Source organism: Panulirus ornatus, chromosome 3, assembly GCF_036320965.1.
Source record: "Panulirus ornatus isolate Po-2019 chromosome 3, ASM3632096v1, whole genome shotgun sequence".
Classification (NCBI taxonomy): domain Eukaryota; kingdom Metazoa; phylum Arthropoda; class Malacostraca; order Decapoda; family Palinuridae; genus Panulirus; species Panulirus ornatus.
Genome location: NC_092226.1, coordinates 10564251 through 10577390, shown reverse-complemented (window position 1 = coordinate 10577390; position 13140 = coordinate 10564251). Strand labels below are relative to the sequence as shown.

Below are 13140 nucleotides of genomic sequence, written 5' to 3'. Positions count from 1 at the left end.
CTAGCACACACGGTCCCAGAACACAAACCCTCCTAGCGGACACAGTCCCAGAGAACAAACCTTCCCAGCGAACACGGTCACAGAACACAAACTCTCCCAGCGCACACGGTCCCAGAGAACAAACCCTCCTAGCGACACGGTCACAGAACACAAACCCTCCCAGCGCATTAAGTCCCAGAGAACAAGACCTCCCAGCGAACACGGTCACAGAACACAAACTCTCCCAGCGCATAAAGGTCCCAGAGAACAAGACCTCCCAGCGAGCACGGTCACAGAACACAAACCCTGCCAGCGCACACGTACATCAGCGGAGGAGTGTCACGCCACACAACAGTGGCTGGTCTGGACCCCCGCCATCCATCGTCTGGGTCGCACCCCCGTCTCATGCTCCCGTCATTGGCGCTCAGAATCCGTCTCTCCTGGATTTGTTGGAGGATCCACGAAATTCCAGTCGTTTCAGAGGACTTTACCGTTTATACACACACACACACACACACACACATGTCTGTGTATGTATACGTTGAAATATATAGGTATGTATATGTGCGTGTGTGTGCGTTTATGTATATATACATGTGTATTATGTGGGTGGGTTGGGCCATTCTTTCGTCTGTTTTCATGCGCTACCTCGCTAACGCGGGAGACAGCGACAAAGTATAATGATATATATATATATATATATATATATATATATATATATATATATATATATATATATATCATTTTCATTCTTCGTCGATTCTCATGTTAGTAAGGTTGCGCCAGGGATAAACGAGGAATGGTCTCATTTGCTCACATTCATTCTCTAGCTGTCAAGAACAATGAACTGAAACCAGAGCCTCTTATCCGTATCCAAGTCGCCCCCTGGATACCACAAGCTTCAGTTCTTTATCCCATGCAGACCTTTCACCCTCCTACATATTCACTCAATCCCGCAGTATCATTCTGTCTCCTAATGCCCTTTGCTCTCTCTACTTCTGACACATATATCTTCTTAATCTTTTCACTCATCCTCTCCATATGTCCAAACCTTCTCTGCACACCCTGCTCAGTTCTCTCAGCCGTACTCTGCACACTACCACAACTTTTTCTTACACTGTCATTCCTTACATAATGAATCCTCCTCACACCGTACATTGTGCTCCCTGATCTAAACTGTGGTTCAGTGCAGCCACCTCCACTCCCAGGTATCTAAAACACTTCACCTCCTACAGGTTCAGCCCATTCGGTCTCGTAACCAAACCAACCTCTTTCTCTCACCCGCTAAACCTGATAAACTTATTTTTTTACTCGTATTTAATTCTCATCTTCCTCATTTGACATTCTTCTTAATTCAGACGCCATCCTCTGCAGTTTCTCACTCGAGTCCACCGCTAGGGCAATGTCGTCTGCAAAGAGCAATTCCCTCTTTCTCAGTCCTCTTCATGACTCTCGCATCTACCTCCTTCACCATCCCATTCATATGTAGATTAAACAGCCATGGTGATACCGCACATCCTGGACGCAAACCCCCAACTTCACCTGGATCCCCTCATCCTCCTCCCTTCCTTACGCCTTACTCTTTCAATAAAATCCTCTTCACTGCATCTAGCAGTTTACCTCCCTCACCATATATTTGTTACATCCTCCACAATGTATCACTGTCAACCCTATCGTTTGCTTTCTCCAGATCCATAAATGCCATCTGATGCTGTGTGTATATATCCTCGCTACGTCAGTCACTATTCTCCTGTACAGACTCGCACCTCTGTGATTCAAGCATTCACTTTTGTCCCATTTTACTTTTATCGCATAGCTCTTATTCTGCCAGTCTGCAGGCACCTCACACTGGGCCAGGCATGCATTAACAACCCTGACTATCCGGTCAGCAACGCTGTCAACTCCTTTCTTGAGAAATTCACGTACACTCCCATCCACTCCACCTACTTTGTCTTACAGAAGGCCTTTAACACGAAACCATTTGCCTTGACTCTGTCGCTCTGCATACCTTCTCATCCCAACATCTTACACCCGCCACCTTATCATCTAATACATTTTTATTTCCTTAAGAATACTTACGCCATCTCCTCTTTACCTGATTGCATTTATCAGTCTCCACTCAACGATGCTCCCACCTTTTTTTTTTATCTTGTTTTCTTCATACTATTCACCTTCCCCAACCTTTTTCTTTTACTAGAACTTTACCGATAATATCTCACCCTATCTCTCATTTGCCCTCTTTTTCATCCTTTGCACCTTCCTCTAGATCCGCCGCATTCTCTTGCACATCTTCCAAATCACTCGAACTCATTCACAGCAGTTATGACCCATAAATTTCTCTCCCTCTTTCATCAGCACATGAATTTTCTCAACCAATCACTCACTACCCTTTCTCAAACGCTCACATCCCGCCTCCCGCATACCACACACCTCCCCTGCACATGTAATCAATGCTTCCCTTGATAGCTTTCATTCTTCGCCCACTTTCTTGGTTTCATTTATTCTCACCTTATGCAAGTCTTCATCCAATTTCTGCTGGTGCCACCGCAGTATCTCCACACATAAACCTCTTTCGTAAGCTAACTCACTTTCACCACACTCTTCCTACCTGCCATTTCCTCTTCTAAAACCACTACGAACTTTCACACTCGCCTCCACCAAGAAGTGATCAAACCTCCTCCTAACTGCACTTCTCATCGCATTCACATCCAACAGTCTCTCCTGTGTTCATTTGTTTATAATCACACAATTCATTAATGCCAGTTGACCTCCAACCTCACTCATCCAGGTACAATTTTGTATGCGTTTTTCAAAACAAGATATTCCCAGATCAGCCATCCATTTTCAACACACAGCTCAACAAGCTGTTTACCATTTCACTTTCACCAAGTATCCTATGACCCCAAATTATACACTATACTGCCACATCACCCACACATGAATTAAAACATCCCATCACTAATGTTCGATCCCCTACATCAAAATTACTGACACATTAACTAGTCTCACCCCCCCCAAAAAATAAAATTACTTTCCTCTCTTCCTCACTTCTCTCTATCACCCACTTCTCTGACCGAATTTCATTCTCACCCATATCAGTCTGGAGCTCACTTCCTTGCACTTTCCAACACATTACCACATTATTGCCTTCGAGAGTGTCACCCATCTCCTTCGCTCTCAAACTCACACTAACTCCCGGGTAATTCCTTCGACAGTGTCACCCATCTCCTTCGCTCTCACACTCACACTAACCCCAGGCTTTAACCCTCAGACATTTCCAGACCATTCTTTCCGAAGTCGCACGGAACCAGAACACCCAGGTTCCTCTCCACAAAACGTATCATCTTCCCATTCTTCTCCTCCTGGTCAATTCTACTCCTAGTCTGATACACCAGCTTGAACCTTCGAGGAGCACTCGTAACTTGGATCCTTCTACAACTCCTATTAGCCACCTCTTACGACACGTAGGAGATGCGTGGCTACTTTTCCTTACGCCCTTATGCCCAGGGATAAAAAAAAACGTGATTCTAAAATAATCACGTGAGTTACGTACTGTGTATATATATATATATATATATATATATATATATATATATATATATATATATATATATATATATATATATATATATATATTTATGTGTGTGTGTGTGTGTGTGTGTGTGTGTGTGTGTGTGTGTTATACATACATTTAAAAAGCAGAGAAAAGGTGTCTCCACTGGCAACAGTGGTTACCGTCCTGGAATACAAACTGCTCGGGAAATAATTAGCGAAAATAAAACACAAGATACACGGAGGCTATAACAATGATTTAGACCGTTGTTATACGTGTTCATGATAGTTTGGCACTGGAAAATAACTGCTGTGTATGACGTTAGTGGAAAGAAAGAAGTTACGTATCGTAAATCCCATAGCTCGCCCAACAACAGTTTCCCAATGTAATCCTCTCTTTTATAGTGACGGATTATATTTGAATTATTTTATAGTGACAGATTATATTTGAATTATTTTACAGTGACGGATTATATTTGAATTATTTTATAGTGACAGATTATATTTGAATTATTTTACAGTGACGGATTATATTTGAATTATTTTTCAGCACGAAAATAATTCCTCGGGTGCCTGATGGTGTGGGGGAGATGGCTTAAATACACTTCGGTTTGAGTGAGGAGTTAGACAGCGTTAGAAGGTATTCTAACACCCCCCCAATGTGGCCTCACCCTCCCCAGTAGCTAACACGTTCAGTCCATATGACTGTATTCGAATATTCCTATTCTTTTTTTCTGTCGTGCAGGAGAACGTGTCATGGAGAATATCCTTGACAAAATGAGCTAAAATGAGTAATTACTTAATTGCATGTTGATAATAAGCTCGTTAGAGAGTACACAAGGACGGGAAGACTCAAGATGAGTACGTACATACTCAAGGACGGGAAGACTCAAGATGAGTACTTACTCAAGAATATGCTGTTGGTGAGTCTACCGCTGGCGTCAGTGGCGGATATGGAGAAGTTGTTGGCTGCCAAGATGCGTATGGGCGTATGAGGGCGTGAGAGGATACGCGTGGCGACCAATGTGTCCATCACGTGCACGTCCCCGCTCGCGATGAGACCTCCACGTACTATCTGCAGTCCACCCATGCCTTCCTGTGAGGGGGTCAGAGCGAGGCGGGTTCAGTGAAGGTGGTGGCGGTGGTCGCGGGTTGAGGCAAGTGAGCAGTACATTTAACTGTGGCAAATGTGGTACAATGGTGGAATATGTGTCGTGGTTATTTTGTGTTATTTCTGTTGTTGTTATGGTGGTGGTGGTGATATATAGTTGATGTTTTTGGTGAGTTATGGCCAGGGGTGGAGAATGGTTATCATGTGGTTGTGTGGGTTACATGCCCATGATTATGATGGAGATGGACCTGTAATGGTGTATATACTCTACATAAACACTATATATATATATATATATATATATATATATATATATATATATATATATATATATATATATATATTGGAAAGGATCACAACTTTGCGCGTGATCAAGAAATTCCTACGAGTCCATGTTTACCAAATGGCGTCCTAGCTTCGTCTCTTCGATGTATATCAACTGACTGTTATATTTCTCTCTTGTGTCTCCCCTGATGATGTGATTATTACACGAAAGTGCACTTGGGAATTTATCGTGTTTCAATTTCTATATTAATCCCTTGAGCACAACAATACGAAACATGACCACAACGGCACGACCCTTCGGCACGGCGGTACGACCCTTGGGCATGATGCCTTGACTGTTTAACCTGACCCACCCAAAAGAGCTTAGGTCGTTGTACCCAAGGGTCGTACTGTCGTCGTGCCAATGTTGAAGGATCGAACCCTCACGCTCAAGGGCTGTACCGCCGTGCTCAAGGATCGTACCGTCAAGACCAGAAAATGTAACTCTAACGCGTACGATCCTCCTCCCCCCTGGTTGTTTGACCTTAGTGGTGAGGTCTCCTCCTCCCGCTTCCTCTCTTTCCTCCTCCTCCCCCCTTCCTCTCTTCCTCCTCCCCCCTTCCTCTCCTCCTTCCTCCCCCTCTTCCTCCTCCCCTCTTCCTCTCCTCCTCCTCCTCCCTCCCTCTCTTCCTCCTCCCCCTTCAGGAAAGTCGTAGAAAGACTTCTTAAGGAAGCGTGTGCGTGAGGCCAGACCCGTATCATTACCTCCAGTCTCGACCCCCTGACCCAGGCCCTCACACACACACACGATCTCCCTCACCCTCTTTTATTTCTTTACACACACACACACACACACACACACACACACACACACACACACACACACACACACGGGCCTCCGTGGTGTAGTGGCTCCCGCTACTGACGATATTTCGGCACGTGCCAGCCCAGGGTAGGACCCGCACAGGTTCGAATCTTGGGCGCGGCAGTCGACTCACACCCAACCCAGGTGTCCATCCTCCCCTCGAGGCTGGTCGATAAATGGAAACCTGGCTTAGGCTGGTGTGTGTGTGTGTGTGTGTGTGTGTGTGTGTGTGTGTGTGTGTGTGTGTGCAAACATACATAAGAGTAAATATACGGAACATATGTATATATACAAGGTTAAAAGACGAGGTAACTTAAGTGTAAAACTCTCTCCCTGTAACATTCAAATAATAATCAGTAATCACACACACGTAACACACACACATAACACACACACACACACACACAATATGTAATTAGGTAAGAAACATATTGAAAAAAAAAAGATGTAAATAAGTCCTTTAATAGTATAAGAATGGTTGATGAATGGAATAAAACGCCCGAGGAAGCGGATAATGTAGAGACCGTACATAAATTTAAGTTGTTGTGTATGATAGTCATGAGACGTGGGCCCCCCTCACGAGTACAGAACTCCTCCCCTGCACAGTACAAATAGGTAATTACAAATACATAATTATACACACACGCACAACATAATTTTTCGCGTAATGTTGACGGATGGCCCACTCGAGCGATACGTAAATGGCCGGAGTAACTCGCAGAAAGTGGCGTTGATGATTCATGGTCCACACACCCAAGCGAGGGAACTTTTAACGAACTCGCACAAATATATCCGATAATTATAACAACAGCAGCAGCAACGAAGGAACACAGTCGTCATGGTGGCCTGAGGGGGGGTTGGACGAGCGCTTCTCAGAAACGGGGTGATAAGGGTTGTTCAAAGTAACGTGTGACGATTTCAGGTATAAACAAAAGAGACTTTAAGGGGGAGAATTTCCGTTCTAATGGAGATAGATAGATAGATAGAGAGAGAGAGAGAGAGAGAGAGAGAGAGAGAGAGAGAGAGAGAGAGAGAGAGGGGAATCATGGAGAGAGACAGATTCTTAAAACTGTTCTTCGGAAACTCTCTCCTGTTATCCACATGCCACTGAACTGATTAGAATCAGAAGGATTGACATGCCTAGCTATATATCTAATCTTGATATATATATATATATATAGCAGCGTGTAAACAAAACAATATCCTAGACGATACACCATTCGGAAAAAAGTGATCTTGTAAGACAATGAGCCTGACCCAATGGCAAATGAGGAACAGAATAAGGAACGGAGAAGAGAAGATACAGTCGTAGGAACGAACGTGTACACAGAACTTAAGATTCTTTTTTTTTTCTATGGAAAAAAACACAGACTGGGAAGTGGAGTTCCAGAGTCGTAATATAGACCATAGGTATAAAACGTGTTCTGTGAAATCTATACCACAGGAATTCGAACATGGATATATCCTCAAATGCAAAACAGAAAGGATGGTATGAAGATAATGAAACATGGTTCCATAAGGGAGATCAAAAGAGTAAAAGAGGTTAGAGATTCACCATGCAGGAGATGTAACTTTTACAACAGCCACGCGGGATTGAAAATGGGTAAGAGATCAAGGAATCAGTATTGCAAGGTATGGATGGAAGTGCAAAGGAACTGTGATAAGAATACTGTGGGCAAGACGAGTCATATAACCAAGAAATATTTCCAGACATTATTCATTTAATGAATAGCTTATCAGGCTAAGAGATTCGGGGGAACGAGTTGTACAGGTGAATGATGACAAGTTCAAGATGTTTTTGTTTTTTCTTATTTTTTCCCCTCTATGAAAGACATTATGACCCAACACCAGCGAGATGGTTGGAGGAGGAGGAAGAGGGTGATCATAACCTAGCGGTAGCGCTCCCGCCTGCCACGCAAGGGGTCCCGGCTGTTGGAGGATTGTATGCTCTATGAAAGCACGCGTTCACATGCAATATATATATATATATATATATATATATATATATATATATATATATATATATATATATATATATTTATAATGAAAATATATTTATTTACTATATTATACTTATTCGCTGTCTCCCACGTTAGCGAGGTAGCGCAAGGAAACACGAAAGAATGGCCCAACTCACCCACATACACATGTATGTATATACATAAACGCCCACACACGCACGTATACATACCTATACATTTCAACGTATACATACATATAGACATATACATATATACACTTGCTGCCTTCATCCATTCACGTCGCCACCCCGCCACACATAAAATGGCACCCACCTCCCCCCGCGCACGCGCGAAGTAGCGCTAGGAAAGACACCAAAAGCCACATTCGTTTACACTCAGTCTCTAGCTGTCATGTGTAATGCACCGAAACCCCAGCTCCCTTTCCACATCCAGGCCAGACAAACTTTCCATGGTTTACCACAGACGCTTCACATGCCCTGGTTCAATCCATTGACAGTACTTCGACCCGGGTATACCACATCGTTTCAGTTCACTCTATTCCTTGCACGCATTTCACCCTCCTGTATGTTCAGACCCCGATCGCTCAAAATTTTTTCACTCCATCCTTCCACCTCCAATTTGGTCTCACACTTCTCGTTCCCTTCACCTCTGACATATATATCCCCTTTGTCAATCTTTTCTCATTTTCTCCATGCGACCAAACCATTTCAATACACCCATTTTTGCTCTCTCAACCACACTCTTTTTATTATCACATACCTCTCTCACCCTTTCATTACTTACTCGATCAAACCACCTCCCACCACATATTGTCCTCAAACATTTCATTTCCAACACATCCATCCTCCTCCGCACAACCCTATCTTTAGCCCACGCCTCGCAACCATATAACATTGTTGGAACCACTATTCCTTCAAACACCTATTTTTGCTCTCCGAAACAACGTTCTCGCCTTCCACACATTCTTCAACGTTCCCAGAACCTTCGCTCCCTCCCCCACCCTGTGACTCTTCCGCTTCCATGGTTCCATCCGCTGCTAAATCCACTCCCAGATATCTAAAACACTTCACTTCCTCCAGTTTTTCTCCATTCAAACTTGCTTCCCAATTAACTTGTCCCTTAACACTACTGAACCTAATAACCTAGCTCTCATTCACATTTACTCTCAGCTTTCTTCTTTTACACACTTTATAAAACTAAGTCACCAACTTCTGCAGTTTCTCACATGAATCAACCACCAGCGCTGTATCATCAGCGAACTACAGCTGACACTTCCCAAGCTCTCTCATGCACAACAGACTGCATACTTGCCCCTCTCTCCAAAGCTCTTACATTCACATCCCTAACAACCCCATCCATAAACAAATCAAACAACAATGGAGACATCACGCACCCCTGCCGCAAACCGACATTCACTGGGAACCAATCACTTTCTTTTCTTCATACTCGTACACATGACTTACATCCTTGATAAAAAAAAAAACTTTTCACTGCTTCTATCAACTTGCCTCCCACACCTCATACTCTTAATACCCTCCACAAAGCATCTCTATATTGGAACAGCAGAAGAATGGAATAAGCTGAGTGGTTAAACAGCGAATGGTGACTTTACAAAAAAGTTAAAAATGGTATATGACGGTAGAGGACGTCCATGGGATGAGGCTCCAAGACTGTAGCATTCCCTCCCCGTGCTGTAGCGCAGGCCCTGGTTCGAGTATCGGATAGGACCGTAAGCTCTCAGCAAACCCAGCTTTTCATCTTTCCATTTGGGGCTGGTCGATGAATGGGTACCTGACGTGTGTGTGTGTGTGTGTGTGTGTGTGTGTGTATGTACATAAAAATGAGGCACGGTTTATAAACAAGGTTAAGAGGCGGGGCAACACGAGTGCATACTCTCTCCTCGGAACATACAAATAGTAATAACGCATGATAAACACACACACACACACACACACACACACACACACACACACACACACACAGACCAGTCCACTCACTACATAAAAGTAACAACACCAAAAAAGCTGGAGTCAGTCCCTCCCTCTCTTGTTTGATACATGATCCGTAAATAACACATAATCTCTCAAGTCGAGGATACGTAAATAAATAAGACACACGTCTCCTCCCTCCCCCCACTACCCATTTTCTTTGGGTATATCATGTCTCCCACATCTCGTTTCCCCCAAGTTTCTTGGCGGATTAATGTATAATCTTCAAAAATTTTCCCCTTACTCCCCTCCAATTATATATATAGACCACATCAGGAGAACGTAATTTTAAATCTAGGAAAATTGCATCATTAGTCCTTCGCTTTTGGAACAGGTATATTCTTTGAATTCTATTTGCATTGTTAGGTATGCCGCTGTTTAATTTGGTATAGTTTCTAAGTTTCTGTGTGATACGATTGCCTGTCTGTTCAAATGATACTTTTTGTGGTATAATGTGTTGCTGCTTTGTTCCATAGTATGGTACAGTGTGGTACTTGTTTGTTCCATGGTAGTGTATGGTACAGTGTGGTACTTGTTTGTTCCATGGTAGTGTATGGTACAGTGTGGTAACTGTTTGTTCCATGGTACTTTATGGTAGAGTGTGGTACTTTTTGTTCCATGCACAGTGTGGTGCTTAACGTGCGCTACGGTGCAGTGTGGTACACGTTAATTCCATGGTACACTTTGGTACAATGTGGCACACGTTCGATCCAAGCTTATCTGCTCATACCACCGCCTCTAAACTATCATTCAGCTCACCTTGCACCATTGAGCTCACTTTAAAATACACAGATATTGCATGATATTCAGCTCAGCTTACAGTACTGAGCTCAAGCTATGGCATTGAGCCTGTCTCGCAGTACTCATCTCACCTCGTAGTACTGAGCTCACACCACACAGCTATCGTAAGCTACTCGGCTAACCTGGCAGTATTGAGCTCCTCTCACACCACACAGCTATCGTACAAAACTCAGCACACCTTGCAATACAGAGCTCACACGACACAGCTATTGTACAAAACTCAGCACACCTTGCAATACAGAGCTCACACGACACAGCTATTGTACAAAACTCAGCACACCTTGCAATACAGAGCTCACACGACACAGCTATCGTACAAAACTCAGCACACCTTGCAGTACAGAGCTCACACGACACAGCTATTGTACGCTACTCACTTTACCTTACAATACTGAACCCCTTACCCACCACACAGCTATCGTACAACACTCAGTTCACTTTGGAGTATTGAGCTCCTCTCACACTACACAGCTATCGTAGAATACCAAGTGCATAACGGTATCTTCAGCTTCTGTTCTTGTACCCGCCTCAACCCACGATACACAGCTCAACCCTACAAAACCTGATCCCTAAGATACAGCACTCAACTCAGATAAACTTAGATCTTGGTAGAGAACTCCATTAAAGTAACTACCTCCAAAGGTCTTGGTAGAAAAAAAAAAAAGAAAAAGAAAAGGGTAAGGGTCAATATTCCCTTAAAAATAGACGAATCGTTTGTTACATGAAAGGGAAAGAGGTGATTCGCCCCTTAATCTTGAAAGCCGTGTTTAGGGTTGTCTGAGAAAGAGAGGTTCTGGTGCACCTGTCTCGTATGCTTCTGTGGCGACAGTGGAAACGTACACGAGGGGATGGATGATGTTTCTGAGGGTGGGAGAGAAACACTGTCCCCGGCAAGTTTTGGTGTTTTGAAAAGATTCTATGGAGGGTAGAGAGAGAGAGAGAGAGAGAGAGAGAGAGAGAGAGAGAGAGAGAGAGAGAGAGAGAGAGAGAGGCAAGCGACGATATGTTATCTCAGAGACGTAGCAGCAACAGCCAACAGCATCTTCGAATACCGTCAGAACGCGGACATGCGTTCGATTTAAAAAAAAAAATGTTGATGAACGTTCAAGATTAACGTAATAAAACCCAAATGTTCATCCATGTGCCGGTGCTCCAGCTTTTCCCGCCCATCTCGGCAAACGTCCTTGATCTTCCTTGTGTAATACGACAGAGTTCGAAGTCCTATGAAGTTTCAAATCATCCTTGCCTTCTGTGATTCTCTTGCCGTAATGTGCGCGTTGACAACCGTTGCATGGAACTTTGTGTAGATCAAGATCACACTCGTCGGACTCAAACCGTCACCTCTCTGTTTCAGCCTCACCAGTTCTTTTACCCGACGAAGCGACAACACTTACATCCGTTCATTGCTTAAATTTATCGAAGCCCTGGACCTGCTTTGATCGAATTAGTAAAAGTTATCGTGGTACTACAAAGATTTCCAAAATATTGAGTATGGTACAGGCTACTTTAAAAAAATATCACATATAGTCCATGAGTTTACATTTTATCATATCTTGTGTCAAGAAATTACGTCGCTCTAAAGCAGTGTAGGACTTATTCCAAACACTTGTAGCCCTTTTATGTACTTAAGAAAATAACTTTACATTATGACGAAATATTCAAAGCCTAATTACTAAACCACATACCACACACACATCCTCACCTACGCCCAGCTCAAGGCGCGGCTGTTTTACGCTGAATCAACATTACATTAGGTTATATCAACAGACGTTGCCTGCTTTGTTCCATAGTATGGTACAGTGTGTACTTGTTTGTTCCATGGTAGTGTATGGTACAGTGTGGTACTTGTTTGTTCCATGGTAGTGTATGGTACAGTGTGTACTTGTTTGTTCCATGGTAGTGTATGGTACAGTGTGGTACTTGTTTGTTCCATGGTAGTGTATGGTACAGTGTGGTACTTGTTTGTTCCATGGTAGTGTATGGTACAGTGTGGTACTTGTTTGTTCCATGGTAGTGTATGGTACAGTGTGGTACTTGTTTGTTCCATGGTAGTGTATGGTACAGTGTGGTACTTGTTTGTTCCATGGTAGTGTATGGTACAGTGTGGTACTTGTTTGTTCCATGGTAGTGTATGGTACAGTGTGGTACTTGTTTGTTCCATGGTAGTGTATGGTACAGTGTGGTACTTGTTTGTTCCATGGTAGTGTATGGTACAGTGTGGTACTTGTTTGTTCCATGGTAGTGTATGGTACAGTGTGGTACTTGTTTGTTCCATGGTAGTGTATGGTACAGTGTGGTACTTGTTTGTTCCATGGTAGTGTATGGTACAGTGTGGTACTTGTTTGTTCCATGGTAGTGTATGGTACAGTGTGGTACTTGTTTGTTCCATGGTAGTGTATGGTACAGTGTGGTACTTGTTTGTTCCATGGTAGTGTATGGTACAGTGTGGTACTTGTTTGTTCCATGGTAGTGTATGGTACAGTGTGGTACTTGTTTGTTCCATGGTAGTGTATGGTACAGTGTGGTACTTGTTTGTTCCATGGTAGTGTATGGTACAGTGTGGTACTTGTTTGTTCCATGGTAGTGTATGGTACAGTG

General features: G+C 43.3%; 1 protein-coding gene across 1 annotated transcript in view; it reads right to left on the bottom strand.

Annotated features, from left to right (window-relative positions):
- The window catches only part of LOC139759337 (zeta-sarcoglycan-like), a 101846-nt gene that overhangs the window by 77706 nt on the left and 11000 nt on the right, over positions 1-13140 (bottom strand). Inside the window, exon 2 of the mRNA XM_071681466.1 lies at positions 4438-4627. Coding sequence (XP_071537567.1) covers positions 4438-4627 — 190 coding nt within the window. The remainder of the gene's footprint in view (positions 1-4437; positions 4628-13140) is intronic.